General features: G+C 38.8%; 1 protein-coding gene across 1 annotated transcript; it reads left to right on the forward strand.

The window, feature by feature from the left end:
• Positions 1–676: 676 nt before the first annotated feature.
• Positions 677–11,647, forward strand: taok3b (TAO kinase 3b). The gene is made up of 8 exons (XM_061799824.1): positions 677–815; positions 1,811–2,047; positions 2,487–2,615; positions 3,658–3,861; positions 4,871–5,110; positions 6,512–6,724; positions 7,863–8,045; positions 8,402–11,647. Exons 2-8 carry the CDS (start codon positions 1,862–1,864, stop codon positions 8,564–8,566), a joined length of 1,320 nt encoding a protein of 439 aa, XP_061655808.1. The 5' UTR covers positions 677–815; positions 1,811–1,861; the 3' UTR covers positions 8,567–11,647.
• Positions 11,648–15,606: the final 3,959 nt, after the last annotated feature.

Genomic DNA, 15,606 nt, shown 5'->3' on the forward strand with positions numbered 1-15,606 from the left:
TAAGGAGAAGCGGCACAAAAAGAGAGAGAGAGAGAGAGCGAGAGAGAGAGAGACGGAAGAAGAGATGAATCGAAGGCACGAGAAGCACCTACCATGAGCAAGTGCGCCGTAAATGTAGGCCACCCATCGGAGCGGGCGGCTTGGGCAGCATGTCCGGACTGGCCTCTCCTCGGCGGCCCGCCGCCCTCCTCCACCCGAGCACGGCAGCCGTCACCCGGGGAAAGCCTTCCTCCTCTGCGGCCTCTCCGGTGCCACTAAATTACATCACATCTTTCCGCGATTATCAATGGTAGGCATTGCGTAATTGCCGCCCCCTCCCCCTTCCTTCCTCTTTATTGTTTTGATCCTTATTATTTTTATTTGTCATTTCCTCCCTCCCCCTTTGTGGAGAATCGCCACGCATGCCGCGGTGCTTTTGTTTTGCATTGACGGGCTCGAGGATGCCCTTTCCCCGGCCAAAAAGGACTCGCGGTGCAGGATGCGCGTGAGGCCGGCGGCGGACGTGTGCTGCATTCACGGACGTCGGACACACCGCGAGCGGGCCTGCTGCGGGCATCGGGAAGCACCCGGCGGCGGCGGCGGCGGCGGCGGCGGCAGCGGCAGCGGCAGCGGCGGCTCCGGCTCCGGCTCCTCCTCCTCCTCCTCTTCTGCTCCTCGTCCCCCCTCCGCGCTGCAGGAGCATGCTGCCGGCGTGAAGAAGGGATGAGGCCGCGTACGGGGACTCCAGCGGGCCACAGCTGCGGCCTTCTTCTCACCGACGCTGCTGCAAGAGCCGCCAACGCGACACCGTCACCGTCATCACATCAGCATCTTTGGTACCTTTTTCCCCTTTTGACGAGCACTCGCACCCGCCGATTGCATGAAAGAGGGGGAAAAAAATTGTGTAATGCGCGTGCATGTGCGTGTGTGAAAGGGGAGGAGGAAGGGGGGGGGGGGGCGGCACACACGCACGCGCTATGCCATGACTACATCCTTCCGTAGTCATGGCAACCACATCCTGTTAATGGATGTCATTTTCCCCTCCTCCTCCTCTTCCTTCTCGCTCTTCATCACCTTAAAAAAAACTGTTCTCCTCACCCTGTGAAACAAAAGGACACCAAAATACTGTATGTCATGAAACATTCCACCATTAATGTGACCTGTAATAACCAGTACAACGCAATTGAATTTAAAATAATCTACTTTCAAAAGGGGAATTTAAAATGGAAAAAAAAGACAATAAAATGTTGCAAATGTCTGCACACCCTCTAATAACCACTCTTAACCAATCACATTCAAACTCAAGGGTCATCACACACCTGCGACCATTCAAAGTGCCTCTGATTAAAGTTCAGATGTTCTAGTAGGCTTTACCCAACATATTTTGCTGAAGGTTTTATGCTAACGCTGACTGCTATTTGGAACTGGTCATAATTCCCTCCACCTTGACTAAAGCCCCAGTTTCATGTGAAGAAAAATAGCTTTAAATAAAGTTCAGATGTTCTAGAAGCCTTTGTCAAACATTTCTTTTTTTTTTATTTCCAGCAGAAGCCTTTGAGCTTTTGTGCTAACACCGAGTGCTATTTGGAACGGTTTATAGTTCCTTCCACCTTGAATAAGGTCCCAAAGCGTGACGCTGCCACCACCATGCTTCACTGTAGGTGAGCAGTGATATACTAGTAAGAGTCTCGGGAGGTTCGTACAGCTTTAAAAAAAAAACAAAAAAACAAATGGGGTCGCTAGTTTGTGGATTTCACCAATTGCGTGGGCGGTCGCTATTTGTATGGATGAAAAATAAAATCAGCCTTGTTTTCCTTGTTTTTTTCTCCAGGTCATCAGGTAGATCCAGGAGCATGAGCAGAACTTTGAGCTGCGGGAGCAGATGTCTGGCTACAAGCGCATGCGGCGGCAGCACCAGAAGCAGCTGATCGCCCTGGAGAACAGGCTCAAGGCCGAGATGGACGAGCACAGGCTGAGGCTGCACAAGGAGCTGGAGACGCAGGCCAACGACACTTACGTGGAGCTGGAGAGGCTGGCCAAGCGCCACGCCGCTCAGACCGACAAAGAGGTACACGCACACGCGGCCAAAAATGATTGCGACACGCACTTTCTACTACCTACACATCGTCTATTTGGTGTGAGGTCCTTAAACCGGTCCGACTTAAAACATATCAGCATTTCTCTCCCTCATGATCAACGTGACAAGCTGAGATACGCCGCTTAATCTTTATCTTCTACTGAAAAGCTGTGCTGATCTCAAATCCAAACTCCGCCGTCTACAGGAATCTGTTAGCCATTACACTGCTTTACAAACCTGAATTTGACTGATTAAAATGGGCAAGACCCTAGTCCACGGCTACCCATTGGAAAACATTCTTGACGAATATATTCGTCGGTGGCATCGAACGACTGGATTGCAGTTGACGAACATATACGTCTACGGCAGTGAATGAGTTCATAATGACGATGACGAGGATGATGATGATAATAACGCGGCGTCCTCCCAGATGAAGTCGGTGTGTGCTGAGGAGAGGAGGATCCAGCAGCAGATCGTCGCTCAGCAGAAGAAGGAGCTGACGGCCTTCTTGGAGAGCCAGAAGAAAGAGTACAGACTCTGCAAGGACAAAATCAAAGAGGTCAAAAGACACATGCACAAAACATAATGCACACATTCACTTTTTGCACATTTCCAAAATGGATTCCCTTCAGTTTTTTCCCTTAAAATTCAGAAATTCTCGAAAGGTGAAGTATTTGCGTCGCTTCACTTTCTCGGCATTTGCTGATGTTACAGTCTTCTTTCAAAATGCATTCAATTCATTGTTCCCCCCCCCCCCCCTCTAAATTCTTCACACAACACCTCAGAATGACAATTTAATATTCATTAAAGGGTTTTGCAAATTTGGTAAAAATAAAGAACTAAGAAATAACATGCACAAGAGGATTTGGCGTGTTTTCATGTTGTCATTTTGGCCTGAATGAATTTAATCCATTTTGGAATGAAGCGGTAATGTACGGAAAAAAGTGATGCGCTATAAATATTTTGTTTTTGTTTTAATTGGTTATTTAATTATATTTAAATTAATTATAACATAGAAAATGAGAATGAATCATTCATTCATTTTCTTTTTGTTATTAAAATATGTTACATGTATTTTTTTTTTTTACTAATTTATGTCATTACAGAATTGGTTACTTGATTCAGGATTGTAGCTAATAAAATGAATTAATACTAGTAAAACAACCGATTTGTATACATTCAACACATTGTTGTTTTTATTTAAAACAATAATTTACCATAGTGAAATTGTGACCTTTAACCTTTACAAAAATATGAAAAATCTGCCAACTAGTTCAAAAGTATTCAATTGTTTGGCTTGTCGCGATACGTCGTTGGCATAGATAAATGAACAACGATACGAAAAGATTCATGTAAATATTAAAAAAAAGGAACTGTTCCAAAAGTTGTCCCATCAGAATAAACGCAAATGTTCTGTACTGCAAAGTTAAATACAACTGAACCGTACTCAACAAATTTACCATACTGGATTTAAAAAAAAGTTTAAGCCACCGTAACATTACGCCCAGTTCCCTCATTGAATCCAGCGACTCCTTCTCGTGCCACGAGATGGCGCCTGCGTGCCACTATGTCCGACGGAGCGCATTGCGTTCGATTTGCAGGAGATGAGCGAGGACCCGTGCGCCCGCAAGGAGGAGAAGCAGGAGCGTCTGTCGCGGCACAAGGAGACGCTTCAGCGCTCGCACGCCGAGGACGAGGCCGACCTGCTGGCCCAGCAGCGGCTCGTCTACGAACGCAGCTGCCGCGCGCTCAAACGCCGAAGTCTGCTCAGGAAGCACGACTTCGAACAGGAGCAGCTCCGAGAGGTGACCGCCGCCGTGCCGCAAAAGAGACGATTATTTTTTTTTTTTCCATGTCACTTCCTCCTTCTAAAGCCGACGCTCGTGATTGGCTCTCTCTGGTCTATGTGCCATTTGGCTGTAGTCTCAAACGTGCAATTTTTTTCCCAAATGAGACGTCAAAGCGCTACCGTGTGGTGCAAACTATTAGTTTGTCTGAGATTTTGACAAGGTTAGACTCATGGTTAGACTTTCGACCACATAAAAGAACATTTGAACAGTTTCGTCTTTCTAATTTTTTGATGGAACATTCACTCATCCGGTTTGTCATATAAAGCGACATTGTTTAAATTGTGCACATTTGTCATTAGGTCAACATGCTATCATCTTTTGTACACATCTAATGCAACAAATAGATTTTTACGTATGTATTTTTCTGTTTTACTCATTCAAAATGAAGACAAATCATTAAAATGTAATGAAATTGAATTTGTTATATTACATTGAGAAAGCCATTGAAATAGTTCGGCTACGACAAGGGAATCGCAAATATCCGCCTGTAATTGACGGCCATTAGAATTGCATTTTAAAAAGTGTCGTTTTTTTTCCAACCCCCCAAATTCTTGATTAAGAGGGGATTAACTTGAAAAGAAAAATGGGAAACCCATCCATCCATCCATCCATCCATTTTCTGAGCCGCTTTATCCTCACGCGGGTCGCGGGCGTGCTGGAGCCCATCCCAGGTACACCCCGAACTGATCGCCGGCCAATCTTGAGCGAAAATGACAAAAATAATCACAGCGAGTCGGTAAATCCGCTGTATTGCATATTGAGCATTTTCAAAGGGTTAACTTGTAATAGTCATCTAGCAAACACTGGCGGTGCGCTAGCGCTTAGCACGTCTGCCTCGCAGTGCTGCGCTTCTGGGTTTGAATCCCGGCCTTCCCGTGTGGAGTTCGCAACTTATGCGAGCGCTCGCTTTGTGGGCTCAAAGCGTACTGGCGACCACCTTTTAGCTTCGTCCGACTCTCCCTAGGAGCTGAACAAGAAGAGGAGCCAGAAGGAGATGGAGCACGCCCTGCTGATCCGTCAGGACGAGGGCACGCAGGACCTGGAGCGCCGGCAGCTGCGCGCGCTCCACAAGCTGCGCGCCGAGCTCGTGCGGCTGCAGCACCGCACCGAGCTGGAAAACCAGGAGGAGTACAACGGCCGCCGGCAGCGGGAACTGGCGCGCAAACACGCGCTGGAGCACCGGCAGCAGCCCAGAGACCTCAAGGTTGGCCGCCCGCACGAGGGAGGGGGCACGGGGGGACAAAGGACAAAAATCCTCAAAGCATGCAAAATCATCCAACACAACAGGAACATTTCATTTGGCAAGATTTCCATCATACTGCTATTTTTAGGATTAGTTTATAATTAAGAACAATAGAAATGAGGGATGTTTGTTTCTTGTTAACATTTTCACATCACTTGTTCACATTTCAATTATATCTATAACTTTTTGAAAATAATAAATCATATAAAAGATTACACAAAAATAATCTTACATTGACTCACCAATTGATTTATTATTGATCTTATTGTATATTTGGATTTTTCTATTATTCATAATGAATGTATTCCTATTTACAAATATTTATATACATACATACATTTTAATTTTTATCAACCAATTATTTCACAAAATAAATACACTTTTTTTTTTTTAAATTTACTAACATTAAAAATATTCGCAATAAATAAAAGAAAAACATTGGTGAGTTAAGACATCATTTTGCATGTACATTCAACAATTTTGCATGTACAGCATTAAATACTGGCTAATTCTTTTATTCATAATTAATGTAACTATAATCAATGAACAAATTATTTATTACAATAAATACAAAATTGTTTATTTACTAACATAAAAAAGATACTAACAATACATTAAAAAACAATTATGAAATCATTTTACATATACATTCAACAATTTTGTATGTATTTTATTATATTTATCTTTTGATTCTGTTATTCATAATTAATGTAACTAATCAATTAACAAATTATTTAATGAAATAAATACATATTTTAAATGCATCTATAACATTTTTATTTTAATAAAAATGTTAATAGTTTTTTACAATAATTCAACTAACCACTAATTTGATAGAATACCAAACTGTGAAATGTATGTATGAAATTGTTTATTATACTAATATTTGTTATTTGTATAATTTAAATCAACCAATCAGTTATTTGATCAAATAAATACATTTTTAAATGTAAATATGACATTTTTAAATTTTGTATTATTGATGACAAATCAATCAACTCATTATTTGAGATGATGCAAAAGTGCTAATAAAAACTAGACGATGCAATTTCTCTAGGAAGTATGAAATGATAAGATAAGATTGCTTCCTTGGTCCACTGTGGGGTAATTCATATGTTACAGCAGTAAAATAAATCAATCAATAAATATTTTTTTCTAAAACAAAAATATACATCTTATAAAAAACCTTTAAAATTCCATAAACCCAGTCAGTCGGTGAGAACTCAATAAAATGTTGAGATTTGACATTTGGAATGTAAGATTCGCAAATGTTGTTTAGTTTTGTTTGTCACGTGAAATGTGTCATTTTGTAAAAAAGTGGCAACCGGCAGAATGTTGAACGAGATGCGGCCTCGTCCTCAGGCGCTGGAGCTGCAGATCAAGAAGCAGTTCCAGGACACCTGCAAGGTTCAGAACAAGCAGTACAAAGCTCTGCGCAACCACCAGCTGGAGGTCTCGCCCAAAGCCGACCACAAGAGTCTCCTCAAGGGCCTCAAGGAGGAGCAGACCCGCAAGCTGGCCGTGCTGGCCCAGCAGTACGAGCGTTCCATCAACCAGATGACGGCCTCGCAAGCGGTACGCTAGCCGTGCTTGCGCCTTGAGATACGAGCGCCCGCGCTCACAACTTCCCCAAGATACGAGCGTTGTTTTTTTTTGTTGTTTTTTTTTCATTTTAAAATTTGACAGACATAAAGTTGCGCATTTAAAGCAACCTCGTGGCTTTGTCTTAGGAAAGTCCGCTTAGCTTAATGCTAACACACTGTGAAAAATGACACTAAAAACTGGACTAACAAAACTTGCACATATTCTTTATCAAAAAAAAAAAACGACAAATATTACTGCAGCGTACTGAGGAGTTGTGACCGTCTCCATGTACATACAGTACAGTGGACCCTCGCTATTCGCGGTGGTTAGGCGCCGCGAAAATCCGCGGATTATAATCACATTGAAAAAAAATAGTTTATATTTTTTTCAACTCAGAAAAATCTTGAATAAGCAGGAATAAACCACAAATAAGTGTTTTCGGGGCTGCTTCACCTTGAAAAATGAAAAAACAAAAACCATATGTAACCATTTATTTTTTAATGAAAAAAAAATCCACAAATCGGTGACTCAGCACGTGCAGAAATATGAGAATGCGGGGGTCCACTGTATATCCATATGTCTGTATTAGACTGCCTCCAGGTGGCCACGGTGCACACAACAGAAGGAACAGCACCATGTCTGTTGAACTGAAGCAAAAAATGTGGCAAAAACAGAGTAGTGCTATGCTATGCATTCTATTTAGTTATTACTATATGTTTTTAGAATGTGCAAAATTACTGAGTGCTGTTTTCCTTGGTACGAAACACATTACAAACATTTTTGTTAGGGTTTTTGCGAAGCTGGACCAGATTAGTGGCTTTTCAATTCATTTCAATGGGGAACCATAATTTGAGATATGAATGTTGCATGTGGAAATCGTATGTCAAGATGGCACTGTATGGCACTGTATGGCCGCCTCTTTCTGGTCAGAGAATCCACTAATCACCACTATTTTGATTGGACCAAAAAATAATAATTTGCGCCATGACCATTCTGAAGCAGTTTTTGGAGGCGTGTATTCCACTTTTGACGTTTTAACTGCCTCGTTCTTGCGATCCGCACGCCGCCATTGCAGAAAGTGCCTCTGGCCTCGATTGGCTGGGATGAACCCCCATTTTTTTGTGTCCAGATGAGGCTGGAGGCCGAGCAGGAGTCGGAGTGCGAGGCCCTGAAGCAGCAGCTGAAGCAGGAGATGGAGCTCCTGGGCGCCTACCAGACCAAGACCAGGTCCCAGTTGGAGAGCCAGCATGAGCGGGAGCTGCAGAAACTGGAGCAGAAGGTCTCCGTGCGCAGGGCCCACCTGGAGCAGAAGGTAGCTGTCACCTGTTGCTAGGCAGACTTGGTAACCCAAACAAATGATTTGATGTCAACCTCAAAATTAACCCAATTTGGGTTAATTTAAACCCGATTGCTGGGTCAAAAAGGGACTGACCACTACTTGGGTCAATCTGATGCAAAAATCTGGACTATTCATTTGAGCCAACGTTTTCGGGTGAAAATAACGCCCAAAATGTTGTTATTCGATGACTCACCAATGGGTTAATTGTTCCGCTCAGACAATCAACCCAAGAAATTTGACCCAACACAAACAACCCAGGAATTAGGTTTATAAAATAACCCATCAGTTTTCTAGAGTGTATTATGAAGCGTAAACGTGCGTGTGCGCAGATGGAGGAGGAGCTGTCGGCTCTGCAGAAGGATCGCAGCGAGAGGATCAAAACTCTGCTGGAGCGTCAGGAACGAGAGATTTTGTCCTTCGACAGCGAGACTCGCATCCTGGGCTTCGGCAGTCTGGGCTCTCTGGACTTCTTCCCCAAAGACGACAACAGATGAAAGCGGACCGGCGGCCACCTTTTCCTTCTTTTCCCTTTTTTGGGAACGGCGGAGAACTCGTTTGGATCCTCTCCATCTTGTTGGTGGGATTATTACTCCTCCTCCTCTCGATTTTTGGTATGAAGTGAATAATTCAGGAAATTTTTTGCTAAAATGGGCACTTTGATATGTTTCAGTAGAACTCTGTCGTGGGTGTGTGTGTGTGTGTGTGTGTGTGTGTGTGTGTCGAACAGGGGTGGGCAAAGTATGGCCCGGGGGTCACCTGGGTCAACTCTGTTCTTTTACAGTTTGCATTCAAGTAACTGTTCCCCCCACCCCAATACAATTGGTTAATTAACATACATTAATTGATTTTTAAACAAAAAATACATTTTGTATTAATTTAGATCAAATAATTGGTTAATTGATTTATTGTAGATGATACAAAAAAATATTTTTTGTAAAATATTTATAAAATATTTATCTTTAGCAATTTCGCGTTTATTTTGTAAAATAATCAGTTAGTTAATTGTGATTCAATTATGAATAAATAATAAATACATAAAATACACAATGATAAAAAAAAAAATTTTTGGTAAAATATTTACAAAATATTTATCTTTAGCAATTTTGCGTTTATTTTGTAAAATAATCAGTTAGTTAATTGTGATTCAATTATGAATAAATAATAAATACATAAAATACACAATGGTGAAATGTATAGGCCAAAGTATTTATTTTATTATTTTCAATAAATCCATTAACCAATAATTTAATGGAGCTAATGAAGAGGATTAGAACAAAATATTTTGTGTTCTTGGTTGATTTTACATGGAAAAGAAAAAAAGACAAATGAACAATTTTATATATGCATATTTAACATTGTAAAAACATATTTCATGAATTCATTATAATTACATTCATGATAAACATACAAATATAATAGTGATAAATGAAACAATTTGATGTAATTTGCATCCACATTGTGTATGAATGAGCTGGACCATCTGTCCCATTTTAAAAATAAAATGTGACCCTTGAAACATTTCTTCATGAATTATGCAGTCTTGCCTTGAGATACGAGTGACCCGACTTGTGAGTTTGTCGCGTCGCCGTCGTTGAGCAGACTTTTTTGGGTTGGACTTGCGAGCAAAAACATAAACATAAAACAAAGAGAATGACACATTTGGTATTTCAAACAACCAAATAGCTTTGCCCCAATGAACTCCGTTTAGCTTAATGCTAACACATACTGGGAAACGCCATTGACTAGCTAACACATAGCACCAGTGTCTCGGTATTATAACGCTTTAAGCAGACAAAATAACAATCAAAATTTGGCCCTTGAGCACAAAAGTTTGCCCACCTCTGATTTCGAGGGACATTGTGGAATGTGAGCTGCTCTTCTTCTTCTTCTTCTTCTTCTTCTTCTTCTTCGTCTTCTTCTTCTTCTTCTTCGTGTTCTTCTTCCTCTCCGTCTCAAGCTGCTTTCCTCATGATTTCTCTTCTTGTTTTTTTGTTTCGTTTCGTTTTTCCCTCTGAATTGTGAACGCGAGCGTGGGAGACCCCGTCGCGGGCGTCATGGCTCCTCTCATTGCATGCACTTTATTAGGGACACGTGACGCATGGCTGTGTTTGTAAATAAAGTGGTCATCAGCATTTTAGGTTGCAACCCCAAAACCCGACCCCATCAGTTATGATAGGTTCACATCCACGAGCTATGACAGGTTCACATATGCCTTTCTTTCAGTTTTTGTGCCTTTTTATTTTTTATTTGTATTCTTTTTTTATTTTTTATTTATTTGTTCATCAGACTTGTTGTACATGACCAATGGTGAGAATTGTGCTGTTTTTTGATATGAATATTTGTACTTGAGTATATAGCTAGAACACGCCCACCGATACCGGTCTATTTACTCACGGGACGGAGCTTACAATTTTTTATCGCTATCGTATAGTTGTGAGAGATTGTACCATAACGGCGGACAGAATTACACACACACGCGCTGGATTATTCGTGGATTATTCACTAGGGTTGCAAAGGTACAATTAGGAGGAGTTGGACACTTTTCATGGGATTGTAACTTTATACGGTATAACTTAATAGCACATTCATTGAAATACCTGCAAATTCCAAGTGATTTTTACAAAAGTAGTTTACGATTTGCAACGTTTTTGGTTTACTTTTGTAAAAAAACAAAAAAAAAAAACAAATTCAAAATGTGTTCATGATTTATATATTTTTATCTATTTAATGTATCAATGATTTTGGTGTAATTGATGTATTTATATATTATCCATGTAATTATTCTCTTTAAAATTAATTAGAATGGAAGCAAAAAAAAACTGTTAAAATACATTGTAATTCAAATATAAATAGTATTCAAAGTGATAAGGATTTTTAAAAATCAAAATTTATATTGTTTTGTTTTGACAAATTGCCACTTCCAGGCATTTATTGTTCCCCCCCCCCCCCCCCCCCCCCAAAAAAAGTAAAAAAAATACAAATAAAAATGTGGACCCATGCTTTAAGCACTCTTTGAAATACTTGGACAATCCAAATAAAATTGCTGAATTTTATTTTATTTTTTGTACTTTTAAATTATTTTCCTTTAATTTTAATTTAATTCATTTATAGTTATTTAATCAACAATATCCAATTTGTTCACTTATTTTATTCAAGTATTTATTCTTTTAGCAAATTATTACCCTGCAAAGTGAATTAAATCAATTAAATTATAATCCTACAAAATAAAGTCCCTAAAAATAAATTAGAATCAAATAAAAGTATATCAAATAAATGTTATGTCAGTAAATTTAAATAATAAAAAAATAAATAATAATAATTGCACAAATAGTTTTCAATCACTATGTTCATTTACCATGGCATAACATGAATTGTTGAAAAAAATATAACGTCAAGCAACTTCATTAGAAAAGCGCTCGCTAATTAATTTTTCCGGTTACTTTAATCTGTTAACTTTTTGGGGTGTCCTTTCTTAACTGATTGGCTGGTAGAAATCACATGACCCCTAAAAAAATATGCAGGAAAACTACAGGCTGCACTTATATTTTTATTAAGAAACATATTTCTTTATTGAAGCATGTATGTATATATATATATATATATATATATATATATATATATATATATATATATATATATATAATATATATATATGTATATATATATATATATATATAAATATATAGTACAAGTGCACATTGACATTCTGAACATCCTGTAATTTTAAATGATTTGCCCTTTATTCCCATGGAAAGTTTCCAAGTAGAATGTTGCAACGTTGGCACTTACACACTTAAAAAAAAAAAAAAGAAGTCTTGCGTTCTGCATTAATTGTGACCCATTGACACAATATTTGCCATAATGTTCATTGATCAGGTTGCACAATTTCCATTTTTGACCGAATGGAAGAAAGAATTGTTTGGTGCTTCATTTCTTATGCCAGTTGCAGCCTTGTCCCCCTTTTTGCCCTCACAGTCAACAACGCTCTTAACAAATTGACAAGAGCCCACACTAAAATGTACTTTTGAAAAAAAAATGAGCCCTGAGAACAAGAGTGGGTTAACGCTAAATCATATTTTTGTCATTTTGCACGACAAGGTTTTATGGCTGCAATAAAATCTGAGGAATTGATATCTTGGATGCTTACCTCTTCTGGATATTTCATTGTTACAGAAATTGTTGTTCTAAACGAGTCTTGGACTTAGATCATACTGCATACTCATTTTACATGATATTGTTTGCACTTTTATCCTTCCATCGTCTTCAGTTGAGTCGTCAAGAGTGCCTGAAAGAAAAGAAACAAAGTGGAATTTGAAGAAAAAAAACCCAAAAACATTTAGTGCAATAGCGGTAAACATTCATCAAATCTATCGATGAGTCGATGATCCTGAAAAGCGATACATGGCGTACTAATTATGAGGGAAAAAAACCATTCAGTGCAATGCTTTTGTCTCGTCATCATTTTCAGATCAGTCATCTCGGTCGCTTGAAGGAAAAGAAGCAAACTGGGATGATCGAAAAAAAGTGGAGTGCAATTGTGGTCCAAGTCCAAACGTGCGTCACATCTGTCAACATTTCGCGAAGGATGATAAATAACGTAATAATTATGGTCGGAGTCTTCTATCCATCTGCGGACACAGGAAAAGTGTGGCGCGTGTTTTTCGGACTGGCCCGAAAGTGCCAAAGTCGCGACGATAACTTGATTTCGACCGGCATTCGTCTGAAAGATGTGCTTTGCCCCCCCCCCCCCCCCCCCCCCCCAGAAAAAATGGACTTGGCCCACTCTAGTTCTCAGTGGCTCAAATTGTTATTTGAACTCGATTTAATGTGGATCGTCTTGACTTGACTTTCAAAACCACGACATAAAATAATAAAGAACGATAATAACAAGAACCAATAGGCAATAGAAACGCACCAATCTGAGCGCGGAACGGTTCCTTCATGGACCTTTTAAAAGTAATTTTCCGAATGATGTGATGATGATGATGATGATGATGATGATGATGATGATGATGATGATGTTCCTGGTATGCAGTAAGGCCTTTTTATGTGTGTGTGACCGAAGCCTTCATGAGTCCAAAAAGTGCTACGAGGCTCCTTCGGTGTCTTCAAATGAATAATGTCAACACACACACACACACAAAACAAAAACAAACAAACAAACAAACAAAACAAAACAAAATCGGGGGGGGGGGGGGGGGGAAACAACGAGACAAAGACAAAATACTCGCTGGACCACTTCAGAAGCATAACAAACTTTGCTGATTGTTTTTCGTGATGATGATGTGAGTTTCGAGAGAAATGTATTTAGTTAGAACATAAATATGAGGTTAAGCGCTGTAGAAGATGGACGGACGGACGGACGGATAAAGGGGAACTCTCCTAAACGACCCTGGTCACCATTTCCTGTGCGGTCAAACAGAATAAAAAAAACAACTTGATCTCCTCACCGCACTACATTTGGATATCGTTTTGTCATTATATTTTGTTACAATGGCAGAAAATAATCCTTTAGATCATCTATAATTTCATCAAATTTTATAATCAGTTACAATGTATAAAAGCATAAATCCGAAAAAAATATATTTTAATTTTAAGTACTTTTTTAAGTACTTTAGAAAATGTCCATTAAATTTAAAAAGTGTACAAATATATACCTGTTTTGTTCAACAAAATATATAAATGACAATAAAAAGTAAACAAACTGTAAAATAAATTACAATCATACAAAGATGTCAATTACATTTAATTAGATTTTTTCTTTAAATAAGATGTAGTGTAAAATATTCTTCGATCACTCTCTTTAACTGCAATGGCAGAAAACCTGCTAAAATAAATGATAACTTTATAATATACACTTTAAATTGTACAAAAAAATATCAATGAAAATTATTAAGTCGAAATGGAAGCAAAAAACATTTAAAATGACATAATTAAATAAAACATCATTTAAAATTCAAATAGCTATTAAATTTAAGCAGTTTTAAATGAATGAAAAAGATATACTGTCAAAAATATTCTTTCGTTACATTAATATGCTGCAATGTCAAAATATAAAAGCATATAAAAATTATAGTGTAAAATATTTCCTTGCATTATTTATATTACAAATAAAAAAATAGAAACTCTAGAAATAAATTATACTAAAAATAATATAAACTACATTTTAAAAAATGTCAATTCAATTGAATTGGAAATAAAAATGTAAATAACAATTATACAGTGTAAAATATTTTTCTTTCCTTATAGTAAATTATAAAGGAGGAAAATAATGTTTAAAATGCAATGTTTTTAATCTTCTGTAACAATATAACTATTAATGAAGCTAAAAACATATAACAATTAATTCTGATTTATTGTTATCCCTCTCGTGAAGCTAAACAAGGTGACCAAAATATAAGAAACAGCACAACAAATAAATGAACCTTTGATTAAAATCACAACTGAGCGGAATTAGTCATTACTGAAATGTTTTTTTCAAATTTGATGTGTCAACGTGATGCTTTTCTTTACGTCACGGGACGTCCCCGAGCGGAAGTGACCCCCACGCCGAGGAGGCGTTAGCGACCGTGATTACATATCTCTACCATCCAAAAATATATATCTATATGGATTGCGTCATCTGCCATATTTCCAGGGTGCTTCCTCATTGGCCGAGTCACGATGAAATCATGGCGCGGTAACGTGACCTCAACCTGACTGTTCCGGGCCCAGCGGGCCCAAAGCCCCCCCACCCAGCCACCCTTTTACGCACAAACAAGTCGAAGCTTGCGAAAGAACATTTCCGCTCTTTCCTGTCACGGTCAAAATAAAAAATATGAGGAACATGTTTTGGTTTGCTTTAGTGGTTCTCATCCTAGAAATTATATCCTAACACTTCATTGATTGTAATCTACTGCAACATGGTGCAGTTTGGACACGAACACTGCACTTGACGATAAAAACAAACAAACAAACAAAAAGGGGGACTAAGGGTGGGTTTCCGCGAATAACAGGATTGGTTAAAAAAAAACAACCTCTGCAAACAGGTGAATATGCGAGTATGTGGGTCGACTGTATTCTTTATCCTCTGTGAAGAACGACTAATATTACTGCAGCTTACTGGAGTGACTCTCTGCATGTGCTGCAAATGTACGCCAGAAGGATCAGCGCAATGTCCAATGAATTGAAGCAAAAAATGTGGCAAGAACTTGAAAATTTGACTTAATTATGCCCCTACTGTTTTATCAGTGCTATTTTTATGATTAAAAACATTACAAAAATTGGTGTGGGGGCTGGAACGGATTAATGGCATTTGCATTCATTTTGATGGGGAAAGCTCAGTATCAGAATGACTGGGTTAGGATTATGAACTGTGGCTTTACTTATTTTTCCACTTGCATATCAGTTTAATGGTTTAAAAAAACAGCAACTAAAGTTCCCCTCATTTCCTCTAGGGGGCGCTAAAACGTGTCAAGTGTTGAACAGAAAATGTTACTATTTTTATTCATTCTTATAAAAAAAAAACATTGTACTGTCCATTTTTTTGAATGAC

The sequence above is a fragment of the Phyllopteryx taeniolatus genome, chromosome 15 (genome assembly GCF_024500385.1).
Source record: "Phyllopteryx taeniolatus isolate TA_2022b chromosome 15, UOR_Ptae_1.2, whole genome shotgun sequence".
NCBI classification, from domain to species: domain Eukaryota; kingdom Metazoa; phylum Chordata; class Actinopteri; order Syngnathiformes; family Syngnathidae; genus Phyllopteryx; species Phyllopteryx taeniolatus.

Excerpts from the sequence above, each read along its gene's own strand:
- taok3b (XM_061799824.1), top strand. The coding sequence starts at position 1,862 with ATGTCTGGCTACAAGCGCATGCGGCGGCAGCACCAGAAGCAGCTGATC. Across the intron at positions 2,048-2,486 it reads CCGCTCAGACCGACAAAGAG|ATGAAGTCGGTGTGTGCTGA; the intron begins GTACACGCACAC and ends GCGTCCTCCCAG. Across the intron at positions 8,046-8,401 it reads GGGCCCACCTGGAGCAGAAG|ATGGAGGAGGAGCTGTCGGC; the intron begins GTAGCTGTCACC and ends GCGTGTGCGCAG.